Source organism: Microplitis mediator, chromosome 2 (assembly GCF_029852145.1).
Source record: "Microplitis mediator isolate UGA2020A chromosome 2, iyMicMedi2.1, whole genome shotgun sequence".
NCBI classification, from domain to species: domain Eukaryota; kingdom Metazoa; phylum Arthropoda; class Insecta; order Hymenoptera; family Braconidae; genus Microplitis; species Microplitis mediator.
The window spans coordinates 7,626,987-7,642,894 of record NC_079970.1 but is presented as its reverse complement, the minus strand read 5'-3'; the positions used below and the strand labels follow the sequence as shown (position 1 = coordinate 7,642,894).

The 15,908-nt window shown below is 24.9% G+C and overlaps 1 protein-coding gene and 1 long non-coding RNA gene across 3 annotated transcripts in view; one reads left to right on the top strand and one right to left on the bottom strand.

The window, feature by feature from the left end:
• Window positions 1-24: 24 nt before the first annotated feature.
• The window catches only part of LOC130664114 (scavenger receptor class B member 1-like), a 29,230-nt gene continuing 13,346 nt past the window's right edge, over window positions 25-15,908 (top strand). The window contains exon 1 of one of the 2 annotated variants that reach the window (XM_057463876.1): window positions 25-290. In XM_057463876.1, the coding sequence (XP_057319859.1) occupies window positions 263-290 (28 nt within the window). In that variant the 5' untranslated portion in view covers window positions 25-262. Of the gene's footprint in view, window positions 291-13,120; window positions 13,748-15,908 lie in introns of those variants that run through there. The other variant, XM_057463875.1, reaches the window with a different exon arrangement.
• On the bottom strand, window positions 6,963-11,196 carry LOC130664118 (uncharacterized). The gene is made up of 4 exons (XR_008989306.1): window positions 11,034-11,196; window positions 9,568-9,710; window positions 7,856-7,881; window positions 6,963-7,583 (listed from the first exon to the last, which is right to left on the bottom strand). It is a non-coding gene; the product is annotated as an uncharacterized LOC130664118 (long non-coding RNA).

Here is a 15,908-nt window from a genome sequence, read left to right as displayed (position 1 = left end):
TTTACAACACACAATTATTCCGAATGAGCCATCACTCGAATGGACGTCGATTCAGTTTATTAATAAGTTTACCGGAAACAGCACCTAGAGTAATAAATGATTATAAACAATATTGTTATACTCGAGTGTTGTTTAGTTTTATTTCATTTCTGTCGTTTTATACCGTTCATGGCTAGCTTACTTACTTGATATATATTTTAAATTTAAATCTTTTAAAATTTTTTTAAATTTTAATTTTCTTTTAAAATTTATTCAAGTAAAAATGTTTTGTTACGCTGGATTATCAATTCGTAAGTACTTTTTTCATATTTATTTAATAAATTAATTATTAATTAATGACAACATAAAATCTTAAAATGTTTTGTCGCAATTTAGTTTGAAATTAACGGTGAGACAGCAAAGAGCCGAAATTTTTATTATGTCCTAAACTCAAAATTATAGATTTTTTTTTTGTTTTTTTGAGGCTATCGACATAGAAATATTTAAATATGTGGGAAAAAAAATATTTCATATTTAAAAAAAAGAAAATAATTATAGATGTTGAATAAATTTTGTATATATGTTTGGTATTTTAAATTCTATAAATGCAAGGAATATGTTGAGATCTATGTTGGAATTTATGATATATCATGTAAAATGTATTTATAAAAAAAAATAATAGACTTGCATCTATGTTACGTGGAATTTATATACGTATATATATCAAAATTATAAAAAGCACACGTTTATCCAATAGTAGTAGATTTTATTTTTAATTGAGTGATAGCTGTCACAAAATTTATCTTATTCTCTTACTTTGTAATAAAAAGTCGGGAGTGTATTCGGAGCGATTTCGTATTTTATTTTAATCCGAACTCACTCCTTTACTTGGGATCTCAAAGTTTAAAAAAAAAAATGTTGACTATAGTGTGTAGTGAATATATTCTAAATTTCAAAACGTGACAAAACGATGAACTTTTTGTAAACTTTTGAAAATTCAAGAGAAAAATAAATAAATATTCCCAAATTATTGAGATATGCTAAAACAAAAAATGTTCAGAAATTGTCGAAAATCTATTTTTTCTGAGCGTATTTTGCACTGAAAAAAATAAGGAAACCTAACGCTTTTAATTGAGGGTCAAAACAAGTTTACAAATGAGTCAAAAACAATAATTTGTAGTATAAAGTCAATCGTTTGTTTCTTTGTATTTTCAGAAGTTTCAAAATTGTTTATAAAAAGTTTATCATTGTGTCACGTTTTGAAGTTTAGAATAGTCAACATTTTTTCAAAGATTTTTTTTTACGCGGGCAGATTTAATCCACAAGTGTTTTAGTGCAATAATACACAAATAATTAAAAAATAAATGAATTTTAAAACTAGTGACAATAAATTACATGAAAAATTTTTCCATAACATTGTAATGGAATTTTTCTTTATCTATAAGGTTTTTTTTATAATTCTTTATAAATTTTTATCATATACATAGAAATATACACAATTTAATTACAAAGAAATAATAAAACATTGACGCATATAAATTTTTTTCTATTGCATACCACAATTTGCAATAAATAATTGTTTTTGAGCACGATAGGTGTAAATAATAATACGTTGAAATGAGTTTATGCGTCATGTAGGTATTAACGAGTAGCAGTAGTTAGCAGTAGCTAATAGTACCTCGTCAATTACATTCGCAGTATATATATCATTGAATAAGATAAATAATCATTCGACTTTTTGCTTGACAGATTTGACTCAGTACCTCATAATTACCTGTAACAACTTGGTACACTACTTTTTTTTTGTTAATTTTTTTTTTAATGTTCAATTACCATTTAATTTGTTATTACCATTCTTATAGTAATCAAATCTCTAGATATTTGATTATTATTATTATTATAAAGTTCACTGTCAGAAGATTCTTCCTGTTCTTTTAAAAAAATTAATTTATTTTAAGTTTTTATTTTATGACATCATATTGATCTGTTAAGTAATAAATAAATAAATTGCAGAAAATTCGAGAATTTAATGTTGATTTATAGAAAAAAAAAAAAAAAACCAATGTCTTACCTCGATCGAAGTGATTCATTTCTTTCGTGTCTTTGAATATTCAATTTTTTATTCTCGCTGTGAAAATTTATTTTTTTTATTTATGCATTCTTTCAATTCTTTTTCATTTATTTAATGATTTTTATTCGTTGATTTTTCGAATATTAAATTTTATTCATTATTGATAAATATTTATTATTTATTTTTTATTTAAATAATATTTTATAAAAAAGAAATTTGATTTATTATTATTACTCATCAATGGTATAGTGAAGTTTTAAAAACTTATTTTTTCACATTGAAAAAAAAATGTTCTTTTATAAAATTTATTCGTCTGAAAATTTAATAGATGAAAGAGATAAACTTTATAAAAAATCTTTTGAAAAAAATTTACTAAAAAATTAAATATTTTTAGCGACAATATACACGATACTGTCATTTCGTAGCAAAAAAATTTTCTATGCTTATAAATCAAAATCATTCATTACATAGTCAAAAAAAAAGCAAATTTCGCATTACATATCTTGATAAAACATTTCAAAATATCATACAGTTTTGAAAAATTTGCCATGGAAATAGAAGAAACATCAACGTTATTTTTATTATAAACATATATTTCTTCCTGTTTTTTGGTTCAAACATATAATATGCAATCAAGTTTTGTTAAGTACGTAATTAATTTCATTTGAAAAATAAGTAAATTATTTATTTGAAATCTATTTTAAAATATTTACAATTTTGAATTCGTTGATTTTCTATAAGATTTTATTTTGCGGTCATATAATTTTCAAAGAAATTTTCATGAAACTTTTTTATGTAATTTTAAAATTTCAGCAAGAAATAATATTTATTTCTGTATTTAACATGGCAAATTTTATAAGATTTCGCGCGACCTTTTTAAATAAACTCTGATAAGAAAATTTGTTTCGTGTGTATACTGTTATTTTGAACAGTGAGCAAACAAAAATATCGCGGCAAAATTATACATTCAAAATTCCTGCTATTAATTCGGCATTTTTTATTTATTATAATATATATATAGACAATTTTTGCCATAGTCAAATTAATCTAATTATTCTGTTATATTATCCAAAAATAAATATATATATATATATATATATATATATATATATATATATATATATATATATATATTTTTTGCATTTCGATTCTTATTGCATTTTTTTTTATTATATGAACTTTGTATACTTTACTTTATCATTACTTTTTTTATTGTCAATTTTCATATCTATTAATATCAAAGATTTGAAAATAAAGAATCATTTTAAAAAAATGCATCTTAAAAAAAGTACTTGACCTTTTTTAAAATGTTTTTTTTATCGCATATATGATTGTGGCATATGAAAAAAAAAAAAAAAAAGTACAATCTTAAATGTCTGGTGTAAGTTATAAGGGTTTAAAAAATATGAAATATAATAAAAAAGAAAACTGCTTTGTCTGCAAACGTAATCTGTACTTTGCATGTGCATCTCAGCAAGACATTTTTCAATTTTAAAATAACTATAGTTTATTTGACATGAGAAATATGGTAACAAGAAAAAAAATTTTTTTGATCACACAGAACCAAATGAATTATTTGAAATTTTTAAGCTTTTAAAGCCCCCACGAAACTTGTTTCAAAATAAATATATGAAGCTTATTTATTATTTTAAATTCAAAAATGTTCTTTTCATTTATACATATTTTTTATTTTTGAAGATTTTATAATAAATATACACTAGTATCAAAAATTAAGGGGTACAAAAAAAATTCTAAATTTTCTATATAGTTTTTTCCGATCAATGCACTTATTACGTTTATAAAAATCGTGTAAGTTTAACAAAACAGAATGAATAAAATAATGAAAATATGAACAATAAAAGAATTGATAATAATCAACGTTAATTTAAGAGTCAATGTCCACTAATAACGACCTAGTAACAGGTAGCGGGAACAGTTGCGAAAAAAAACATAAATCTCAAATAAATAAAAAAGCCATGACGTCAATGGACTTTTCGAATGGTTTAAATTAAATAGCTCGAAACGATCAAGGACCTGTTTCATGTTCCCGGTACGGGTATTTCTTAATATCCTACAGTGTTATATTCTTACGTACAGGGTAGTTTATCATCCCAAGTTCAAGGATTAACTTTTTTTAATTCCCAATACCCGTTTTATGAGCGTAAAGTTTCAAGGGTTGATGATTCTCCGTAGCTCCACTTAGTTACTGATTGTAAAACTCGATAATAAATTTTTTTTTCTCAAAAAAATTTTATTGATGATGGTAAAGATTTTTTTTCTTTCCTTTGTGAATTTAATTACGATTATTGTTTTTGTTTCATTTTTTTAATTCATAAGTTGTTTGTGAAACAATTAAACCAATGGCATTCTACAACAGCAATAATTTTTTTTTTATTTATTTATTTTTTTTTTTTAGATCAATATAATAAATTGTAAATTAATGCATAATGTATTTTATAAATACAAAGTACATATCCTATAATTATTTCCGCATGATTTTCCATGAACTCTGACACGATTATTTAATTTATTATTTTTGTTTACTTGATTGCTATTGACAATTCATTAACGAAAAAAAAAAAAAAATAAAAACATTTTCTACCTGCTTAAATTATGATTACAGTGATATTAGCAAGATATTTTAAGACATACCAGCAAGTCATTCCAAAATAATAAGATACATGAGTTGCAAAAAAAGTTAACTAATTTTAAGTCTATAAATAACTTGAAATTTTTCTTTTTATTATAATTTGTAATTTACGTTTATTAAATACTGAAGATTTAAAATTTTCCATCTGGTAAATTCAAAATAATGAAATATCTCATATTTAATTATTTGAAAATAATTGAAGGAAAATTATATTTATGTACAAGTTGTAATAATACGTAAGTAAAAATTAAAAATTAATTATACATGCAAGAACAAAAATTTTTTGAATGACACAATGATTGGTGTAATTTAAACAGGATTTAAAATTACCAATATAAATATATATGGATATTAAATATTAATGAATATTGCCACAGAACGGAACATTACGGAAAATCATATTTCTGTGTTAAAAGTACAGAATAATACATTCTTGCAGCAATAGTTGAACTACCTGTTGCTCATATACTCTATGTACTTACTAATATATATATGTATATGTATATATATAATATATATAACATGTATGTATATATATAATATATATAACATGTATGTATAGACTGATCACTTAAATTGAATGCAGTATCTATACCTACATGACCGCGAGTTAACTGACATAATTAACGTCTAGTTTATTATAAATTGACATACAAACGTATACCTAATATTTATATCAATTTTATCCTTATAAAATTTTCCATAAATCATACTAATAAAATTCAATCATTTATTTCCACACTTTTATTTAACCTATTTCACGGCAACTTTTTTATAAATTAACTTTTTTTTTTTTTTTGTTTATTTTATTGACGTTGATATGAAGTGGAAAAATTTTATGGCGAATCAATAAATATAATTGACATTATTTGGAGTATGTAAAATCATCGATAACTTTTTTTTGATTCCTAAACAAAAATTTAACAATTTTCGTAACTTGAGTCGTGATTATTTTCCGTAAAAAAAAAAAAAATTAACAATTATTACTGTAATGTCATAAATATTACATCACTTTTAGAATCAATTAATTAGGAAAAAATTTATGACGTCTTGGGTAATTTAGAAAAATAGAGAAAAATATGAAGATATCCAGTGAAAAAATTTTAAGATCCGGAACAAAACGGGCATTTAAAAATTTTGGTTGCGTAAAATATAAATTGCAAATAAACATTTTTATTTTTAAAAGATGATTATTTATTTACAATTAAAATGAATTTATGAAAAAAATCATTTGACCTTTGAATGTATTTAAATATCGCCAAATAAATTAATTATTGATTTCCTAAAAATTATAAATTATTTTATTTCATTCAAAATTATCACAACGCATTATTATTTATAAATTTAATTCAAGTAAATATTAATTGCTCAATCGTTATGTACGTGTTCCTCTAAAACGCGTCACTAAAAAAAAAAAAAAATTGTGATTGTAAAATAAGTAAAATAAATATTCAAATACAATTTAAAATTAAGTATCAGCTTTCCTTTGTGCCCCTCGGGAAAAATTTCCCCCTTTAACCCTCTGTACTTATAGATTATAAACCAAATTAATATATATTGATAAATTAATTAAATTTGTAATTCCAAACTCTCATCTGACATTCACGGACACGATAATATATATTTGTTTATTATTTATAACAAAAAAAAAAAATAAATAAATAAAAACATACGTTAAGATAATAAAACAAAAAATGTGAACTTTCAATTTTGAGTTAATGATAAACATATATTTATATAATTACAAGGAAAATATTATAAGATAATAAGTTCAACTTGATATTATTAATAAAAAAAAAAATTAATTAATAAATTAAGCATATTTATTAATAAATTAATAATAATAATAACAACGAATTCGTGTTTGATATCTTATGATCATTTCATGTGAACCTCTATGGCAATGAAGACTTTGGAAATTGAACTCGGCATGACGTCGAATGGATCTGGGTTCGATTCCCAGTTCGGATGAAAGATTGAAAAAAAATCTAAAAAATTTCGTCTTGTTTTTGAAAACAGCTCGAAAACTGCGATAGTAATAAAGATAATATAACATGTGAATATTTGATATATTTGAGTGATCATATTTAATGCTTCATAATTATAATAAAATTTTATTTATTAACAGTAAAAATTATTGATTAAATTAGCAGCATTAAATAAAAGAATGGTTTCAAAAAATGTATCTATTGTTAATATTAAATGTCTAACATATTTTTTATAGTGTCAATAATTAGGCCTTATTGATATTATTATTATTTTTTATTTGTTTTATTTTTTCTGATTACAGAATATTATTTCGAAAGTATAATCTCTTTTTGCCTGTTTCAAAGTATAGGACTAGTGGGCTTAAAATTTTTTATTTAAATGGTTGAAAAATAGTGTCGATAAATTGTTGTATTGTCCCCATACGAAAAAATATATATCCGGGAATATATGCCGGAAAAATAGCATACATACGACAATACTAAAAATATAATCCGCACCTATACTATTTTACCGGGGTATATATTTTTTCGAGCAAGTCAGTTTCAGATCATAAATAATTTTTCAATTTAACAATATATTTATTTATTGCCGTAATATGGATAGTGAAGTATAGAAGGTCTATCTAAAGCTTGCAAAATAAATTGTGAGCTTTGAATAAGTTTAAATTGTTATACTTCAATTATCCATGATCCCTATAAATTATGTACATAACACCGAACCATGTAAATAGATACATAGGGATACGCTACTATCCGCCTCCGTTTGTTACTCAGCTGATGCATCGAAGCTCACAACAATGTTTTGACTCCGCTTGTACTAGTAGGAATGTAGCCTATGGCAGCGTAGATCAACACCAATCTTACTGATTAGTCTATCGACATACTCGGGATACAACTACACAGAGAAAAAAACAACTGGTATTTTTCCAATGATAACATAGTAAAAATATCTACGTCATTGTAGGAATTTTTACTATCTTAACATAGGAAATTTTACTATGTTAACATAAAAATTTTTTCTATACACTAAAAAAATGCTAACTATTTCCATCTTGCAATAGGGAGTGATTAGCATATTGTAGGTGATAATCATTATCATTCTTTTATGTTAACCATATTCTTTTCTCGTATAATAATATTTACTATCGCCGATCGTAATGTACTTACCATCTAAATAGTAATATTTCTTATATCTGAAAAATTAAAAAATTTTGCCTTGTTAGAGAGTAATGTTTATCATATCGGATAAAAATAGTTACCATCTCCGATAGGAAAAGTTACCATAAAGTAAATGAGAATTTTTCAAATGTAAAGATGAAAATAGTTGCATCGTTACACTGTAAAAAATTCGCGGAGTGAATGCGAATTAAATCCGGAGTGAATGCGGAGTAAATGAATTTTTAATTATTCACTACCCTCGGAGTGAAATTCACTCCGCAGGGGAGCTTTCGCGGAGTAGATAATTTTTGATTAATTTAATCCCTCCGGAGTGAAATTCACTCCGGAGCGGAGTTTTGAAAATATTATTAATAAAATATAACTCCACATAACAAAATCGAAGTAAAAATTCGCGTATTACATTATTGATCAGCTGATATGCACACACATACACACATACATATTTAGGCACACACGCGCACTCGCACACACACGCACGCACACATTTGCACACACGCACACATTCGAACACACGTACACATTTGTACACACGAACACATTTGCACACACGCACACATTTGCACACATGCACAAATTTGCACACACACACACACATTTGCACACATGCACACATTTGCACACATGCACAAATTTGCACACACACACACATTTGCACACATGCACACATTTGCACACACGCACACAAACACCTGCACACACCCAAACACACACATGCACGCAAACACACACTCGCACACACACACACACACACACACACACACACACTCACACACACACACACACACACACACACACACACACACACATTGCTTAGCAGTTTCGTATAAATTAATATAAATTTATTTAAGTATTAAAACTCCGGACCGGAGTGAATTAGGAGTGAAATAAAATCCGCGTCACTCCGAGATCACTCCGCTAAAAAAAAACTCCCAATTCACTCCGCATGCGGAGTGATTTTTTTTAAAACTCCGGAACTCCGAGTGGCGGAGTGAATCCTGAGTGAATTCGGATTTTATTTCATTCCCAATTCACTCCGGATTTTTTACAGTGTAAGATAGGAGTTATCCCGGGAAAAAAAGTTTAGATCTACATTGTGTCTATATCTGCCCAGATCAAATTAGATCTGTTCAGATCAAGACAGACTGATTTTTAAGCAAAAAGATATGTCAGCCTAGATCTATTTTGATCTAGGCAGATCTAAACTTTGTTTCCTGGTATTACTACTTTTTTTTCAGCGTGTATATAACATAGGGATAATTCCTATGTTACTGCAGTAAATTTTCCTATGTAGAAATAGTAATGATTCCCAGGTGAAAATATCTATATGTTGTTCAAAAAGCATCAATGAGCCTCAAATAATGCTCAAAGAGCCTCAAATAATACTAATCGAATTTAAATTACATAGTCGAGTAGTAGGTTCATTTGAGGCTCATTGAAGCTTCTTAAGGATCTTTGAGAATCATTTGAGGCTCATTGAGGCTTTTTGAACATCATTTGAGGCTCAAAATTCTTTCTTTACTCAGTGAGGCTGGATTGAGGTTTACTTGGGTTCGATGAGGCTAGATTGGGGCTAGATATTTTGACCCGGGATTCCTATATTGGCTTTGATATTTTTACTATGTTTAGCATTAGAAAATAGCTATGCAAAAATATGAAAAAAAAAAACCGTTTTTTCTCCGTTTATCAATATCACAACTTACTTTTATATGAATCGCGAAATGGCTATTAAACTCAAGAGTGAAGAGTGGACTAATTTGAAGGTTGTCAAAGTATGTATAGAGATATTTTTGACTGCAATGTTATGACTGGGAATCCATTTTTGAAAATCTCTTAGGTCAGTCACCTCCAATTGATAATATATGAACTTTTTAATAATTTAATGCTGAATACTTAATTTTAAATTTAATAATCTATGTTCCGATAATTCCGGAAATATAAAAATAAACATAAAATACTAACAATTTAAATCGACTGCACATTGATAAGCGTGTAATTTAATAATAAAAATACTAAACTCAACGTGATTATATCGTTATCATAACGTGACTTAATCTTTTAAAAATTTGAAAATATCATATCTCATACATTCTGAGTATCTCTATATACAATATAATTATTGTTTACACTATTTTTACCATAACTTGTCTAGCATCAGTGTTTACGATTTTAAAATAACAAAAATATGAAATGTAAATATTATTGAACATTTTTATATAATTATTAATATCACAAAAAAATGTAATTTCTTAAGCAATCACTTTTTTCTAGTTATCTATTTCTGATAACAAAATAATTACATCAACAGAATTTATGAAAAAAAAATCAATTTAATAATTATCTCAATCAATCATACATAGAAAATAATGATTGATTATGTGAAAAAGTAAAAAATTTGTAAGCAACAAAAAACGATACGCGTCAATTTTAATTTGCAAATTATGTCACTGATTACTTTTTAATTATTCTCGTATTTATGTGGCGGGAAAAAATAAAATTTAAATACATGTCCCAATTAATGAAAATGATAGACTGAATTAAGGCTAGTGATACATGTAATCAAAGTCGTAAAATCCTTCAGTGTCATTTTTTATCATAATTTTATTTTATATTTTTTATCACTCACTATAAAAAAAAAGAAATACGTATATATATTGTATTGCTAAATAATAATTGTCTAATTGATTACACGACTTCATACTCAGTTGAATAATTTTTTTATCAATGAAAAATAATTAACATAAATATATATTCTTTATATCAAGTTCAGAGCATGAGTTTTCATTGTAAACACTAAATTAACTTTTATACGTAACTGAAAATTATTAACCGACTTTTCCTACAATTATGTGATCAATGACGTCAGTAAAAAAATAATAATTTCGTCTTTTTAAATTAATAACTATATTATTTTTATTTTCATTTTTACAAATACTAAATACTTCCGTTTATTGAAACCGGAAAGTTTGCAAAAAAAAGTATAGTTGGGTATTTTAGTGCTTAAAATAAAAAATAATTTTCAAGAAAAGATTTAATCGCAAATCAAGGTCACTAAAAATAGTTGTTATTATATTTTTATTTTTCTATTTTTATTATGAGTCAGAGTTAGAGTCTGAGTCCGAGCGCATTAAATGCGACTGGTTTTCACGTAAAATTTTATAAAACTTACTCACGTGTTGTTACTACTTAAGTGTAAGTATGTAGTATAGCTTTCGTATCGTATCGTATCAAAGAAAATTACAAGTACGATATATATTTATATATATAAATAAATATATAATGTAACAGAGTATCTGGTTAAATGTGTGGAGAATGGAATATAGTGAGTACGATGGAGGTAAACGTGTTTCAACTTTACCTAAGCGATTCGAACTTATCCAAGGTTATATAAATCAAGAGCAAACACTTTTTTTTTTAAGTATCTTTCTTATCAATTACCTTTTTTTTACATTAAATTACTGAGTGATGTTGATGTCTTCATTGTCTCTCAATTTGATTTAATGGCACATAATTTGAGCTGTAATAGTTTTTTAAAGTCTCAATAAATTATTAAAATTTTCTTTACGATCTGCAAACACACATAAAATATTAATTATTTTTTTTACCATAATTTGAATTTTAAAAATACAATTTTTTTTTTTAACTACTTAGTATAACTTTTTCACATTTACGGTAATAAAAAGTTCAATAATCTTGTAAAATAATTAAAGAGTTAATTAATTATAAATTATAATTATGTTTATATGATCGATAATTATAAAATCCACGTAATAAATGGAGGGAAAATTCCTGTTCGATTCTTTTTATAAGGGGCAACAACCTTCACGTTTCAATCTTTCGATTCCTTATGGCCTTGATTCTTAAACAGAGCTTTTCATTGTATATATGGGTTTAGTATGAACATGTATACGAATAAAGAATAAAAATGTCCTCATACTTATTCAGATAAAAACCATGTTTTTTAAATAAAAAATTATAATTATATATTAAGCATATTATTATATTAATTATATTACTGAATAAAAATCATAAATAATAAAAAAAGGTATGATATGATAGAAAAAAATGTTTAAAAAACTCGATATCATCATTAATAAGAAAAAAGTGCAAGACAGTCAAGGTTAATTAAAAATTTATTTTAACAAAATCGTAGAATTTAATAATCAGCGTCACCAAATTCATGCGAATTATAAATTTATTTAACAGACTGTTTTGTCATCGGGAATTCACATTCTAGTTTACGTGTCCTGTTTTGTTATTTCTTTACATTTTGTTTGGAATTAAAAAATTCAATTGAAAACTCATTTTATAAGGAGTATTAATGTTTGTTAATTTTGTTAGAGTTAATTTTTTAAATGTTGAGACATAGGTAAAACAAAGAATAAGATAAATAATGATAGGATAAAAGAGCATTTAGCAATTCCGCATTTGAACGGACCGAGGTTACGACAATCATACTAGTTGGAATTTATTTAAAAAAAATAAAGAAAAAAAAACAGATAACTTTATCAAATAAAAAATTATTAACTACTTGGTGTGTTAAAAATTTAAATGTCTACATACGATTATAAAACATGAATTACAACCTCTGAGTAAAAGTAGTGTAAAAAAAGTTACAAAAAATTAAAATTTTAAGTATTAGATATAAATTTTTTTGTGTTTACATAATTTAGTTTGAAGAAATTTTATATAATAATGATAAAAATAAATTATTTATCAATAATTTGCTCGAAAAAATATTTAATCATAAATTTTGAACTAAACTTTTGTTAAAAAATTGTAGAGAAAATTTTTTAAAAATTAATGAACAAAAATATAAGAAACGAAGTCTTAATAAAATGCGAAGTATGAATTTTTTTATTAAAAAATTATAAAATTAAAGAGAAAAAAAATTTGAAAGAGAAAATTCAAAAAATGAAGAGCTTTACAAAAATTAAAAGTAAAATTTCACTTAATAATTTAGAAAAAAAAGTATGAATTTGTGAATTAAAAATCTAATGTTGAAAAATTATAAATTTTTTTAATTATCATTCAAGAATAATTACGAATTACTTTGAATTGTTGACAAAAATAATGAAATAAAAGTGTAGTAACTTAAACTTAAAAAGTAATAGTTTTTATTGAAAGATATACCAAAGTATATAAACGAATGAATGTTTACTATTGGTCAAAGATCCACGTGCGATCACCACCTCCACTTAAAATAACCAGGCTCAATCAAAGGGTAGTGGGGTACTGGTATCATGACTACTAGCAGACGATATTTTTCAAAGTCGCTCAATCAGTGTCTGCACTTTTGCACGGTATCGCAAGCCGGGAGGTTCATTATACGTGGGAGTACTAGCAGTAAATCTTACCAAGTCAATTAAAATAAAAATATAACTGGCTATTTTAGATTTTTACATTTGAGTTTACTCCTCACATAATTTGAATAAAGTTACAATACTTGCGTTTACCATTGAAATAAGTCAGAGATTTAAACGAGTGTATAGACGGCACGCGTTCGGATACGTCGTCAAATATTTTCTTTATCTCAGTGATTTTATTATTTGATAAATATTATTATTTACAAAGTGATAGTGATTTAATTATTACCACTTTATTGTCTAATTGATAATATTTAACAGTTTAAATATATATATATATATATATAAAATACATAATCCAAAATGAAAGATTTAATGTCTATTTGGAGTCGTTTGGCTGGCCGACATTATTCATCTGTCAATCCAAATGTTAATCGTCAACCAAGCGCGAATGATCTTGATGATTATTCAGACAGTGACCCGAGTAATGTTCATTCAAAATCTGCAATTGTAGTAAACAATTTTTTCAATAGATCATTACCCGTACATTCAGACGGCAGACGAAAATGGCCAAAGAGTAAGTTTTCATCATAAATATTGATAATAATTAAATTAAAATATATCACTACATACATATATATGAGTTAAATATTATTACTGTTATTGTTTATTTATCTACCACATTAATCATCAAAGCGCATCGATTCCGCTTTCAAATTATGGCAATAAATTAAATATAGGCGGGAGATTTAAATTTGATTTATTTGAACCACGCGGTTAACCCTTACTAATATTGTCAAATATTACATATATATATAAATATATATTAGAGGTCATACTGCAACAGTATAGTAGTATTAGTCGACATATACACACGTGCACTATTAAATTGTGGTATTACAAGTACATTATTTACAATTTAATTTAAATAATAAGCGTCATTGCAGAAAACCCCATGCTGTTTTGAGAATTTTATTAAATGCAATAGATCAATTAACTGTCAATGTAAAATATATTTATTTGCATACTAATTTTTCAATGAAGTCAAGTGTAATTATAACCAGTTTATAAAATAATTTTATTATGTTTTTTTTTTTTTTTTTTTTTTTTTATTACACCTGGACTTGTTTTATTGACAAAATAATTACAGCATTTAAATTAATGTACCTATATATTATTTTGAAACATAAAACATATGTGTATTAATTTAAAAAAATAACACGTGTCATTGCCCGTATAAAGATAACTATCACATCAGGTATCGCTCTCAGGCGTCATACCTTTCAATCGTAAATGACAACTCAAGTGCAGCAACAACTAAATGATCAAATACTGTATATATATATGATGCAATTATTAACTATCGTACAAAGTCTGAAGAAAACTAACATTTATTGTGTTTACTTTTTTTCTTGTAAATTAATTTCCAATATCTAAATGTAATTTAAAATGTCTCAATAATTATGAAATTTTCAATCACCAGTTGTTATTAGTATTGCTCATATATTGTATTACATATGACTTAATAATGAAAGCCACTAAAATTGACACGCATATATATTATGAAGTTTGTTTTAGGTAATCTATTAAATAAAAAATATTGAGTATGGGAAAATGATATAATAAAAAGTTGAATCTATTTCATAACATGTAATTTTTTAACGTTAATTATATTTAATAAATAATATCGAAAGTATATACAACAAAATAATTGTCAATTGGGGATTCTATTTACTTATAAATCATAGAACATTATATTACAATATAATAAGAATGAGTATATGTATATAAAAGTTAAATGCTTTCACCGATAAATATTCTTAGTCACCAATAAATACACATAATGTAATATGACCTGAACGACAGTCACAGTTGCTAAATAGATATATGTATATATGTCTCTAGTATATAGATATAAAAATCTAGCTATTATAATACACAGTGTATACTTTAAATACAGTAGTGAGTACTCAGTACTCTGCTCTGTACTACACAAGCTAATTCAAATTCACAAGCAGACTTATGCGTTGACTGGCGCAATTTACTATTGCAATAATAAACAAACAATTTATCTCTCTTATTTGATGATTTTAATTTATAATATATTACATACTTTTATGTATGAATAAATTCCGCATACTATGAAAAATTAATTATTTATATTATTTAATGTTCATTTTAATAAATTACATACTTTTAAATTACTAATCAGTTATTTTTATAAATTATTATTTTTTTACTTTCAAATAAATCACATCTTGAATTCAAATAATTTTATTCTTTATAAAAAAAAAAAAAAATTCAAATTCAAATTCAACGTTGATTAGAATCTATTGCATGGTATAATAAATCTAGTAGAACATAACAATACATATGAAATTATTGTTCAGTATTTATCAAACTGATGCCTAATTCGATGTAAAATAATGAAGTAATTACTGGACAATCCACGCACGACGTGAACGGAATTATTTTTAAAAATTTAACCAAATCGCCATTGCTTTATTAATATATTAATATTGTTTTATCTTGTTGTTGTTATAATATATAACTATTACTCATAATGTCAAAACGATTCCACGTACAAACTTCCTGCTTCCATTTATGTGTATTTTTTTTATGTTTTACAAAAAAAATTTGCATTACTATTTTTTATATTTTTAGAAATAAACATTACTCAGAACATATTTTATTGACTTGATTATTTTTCTTAATTAGCATTAAATTTTGTACAAAAA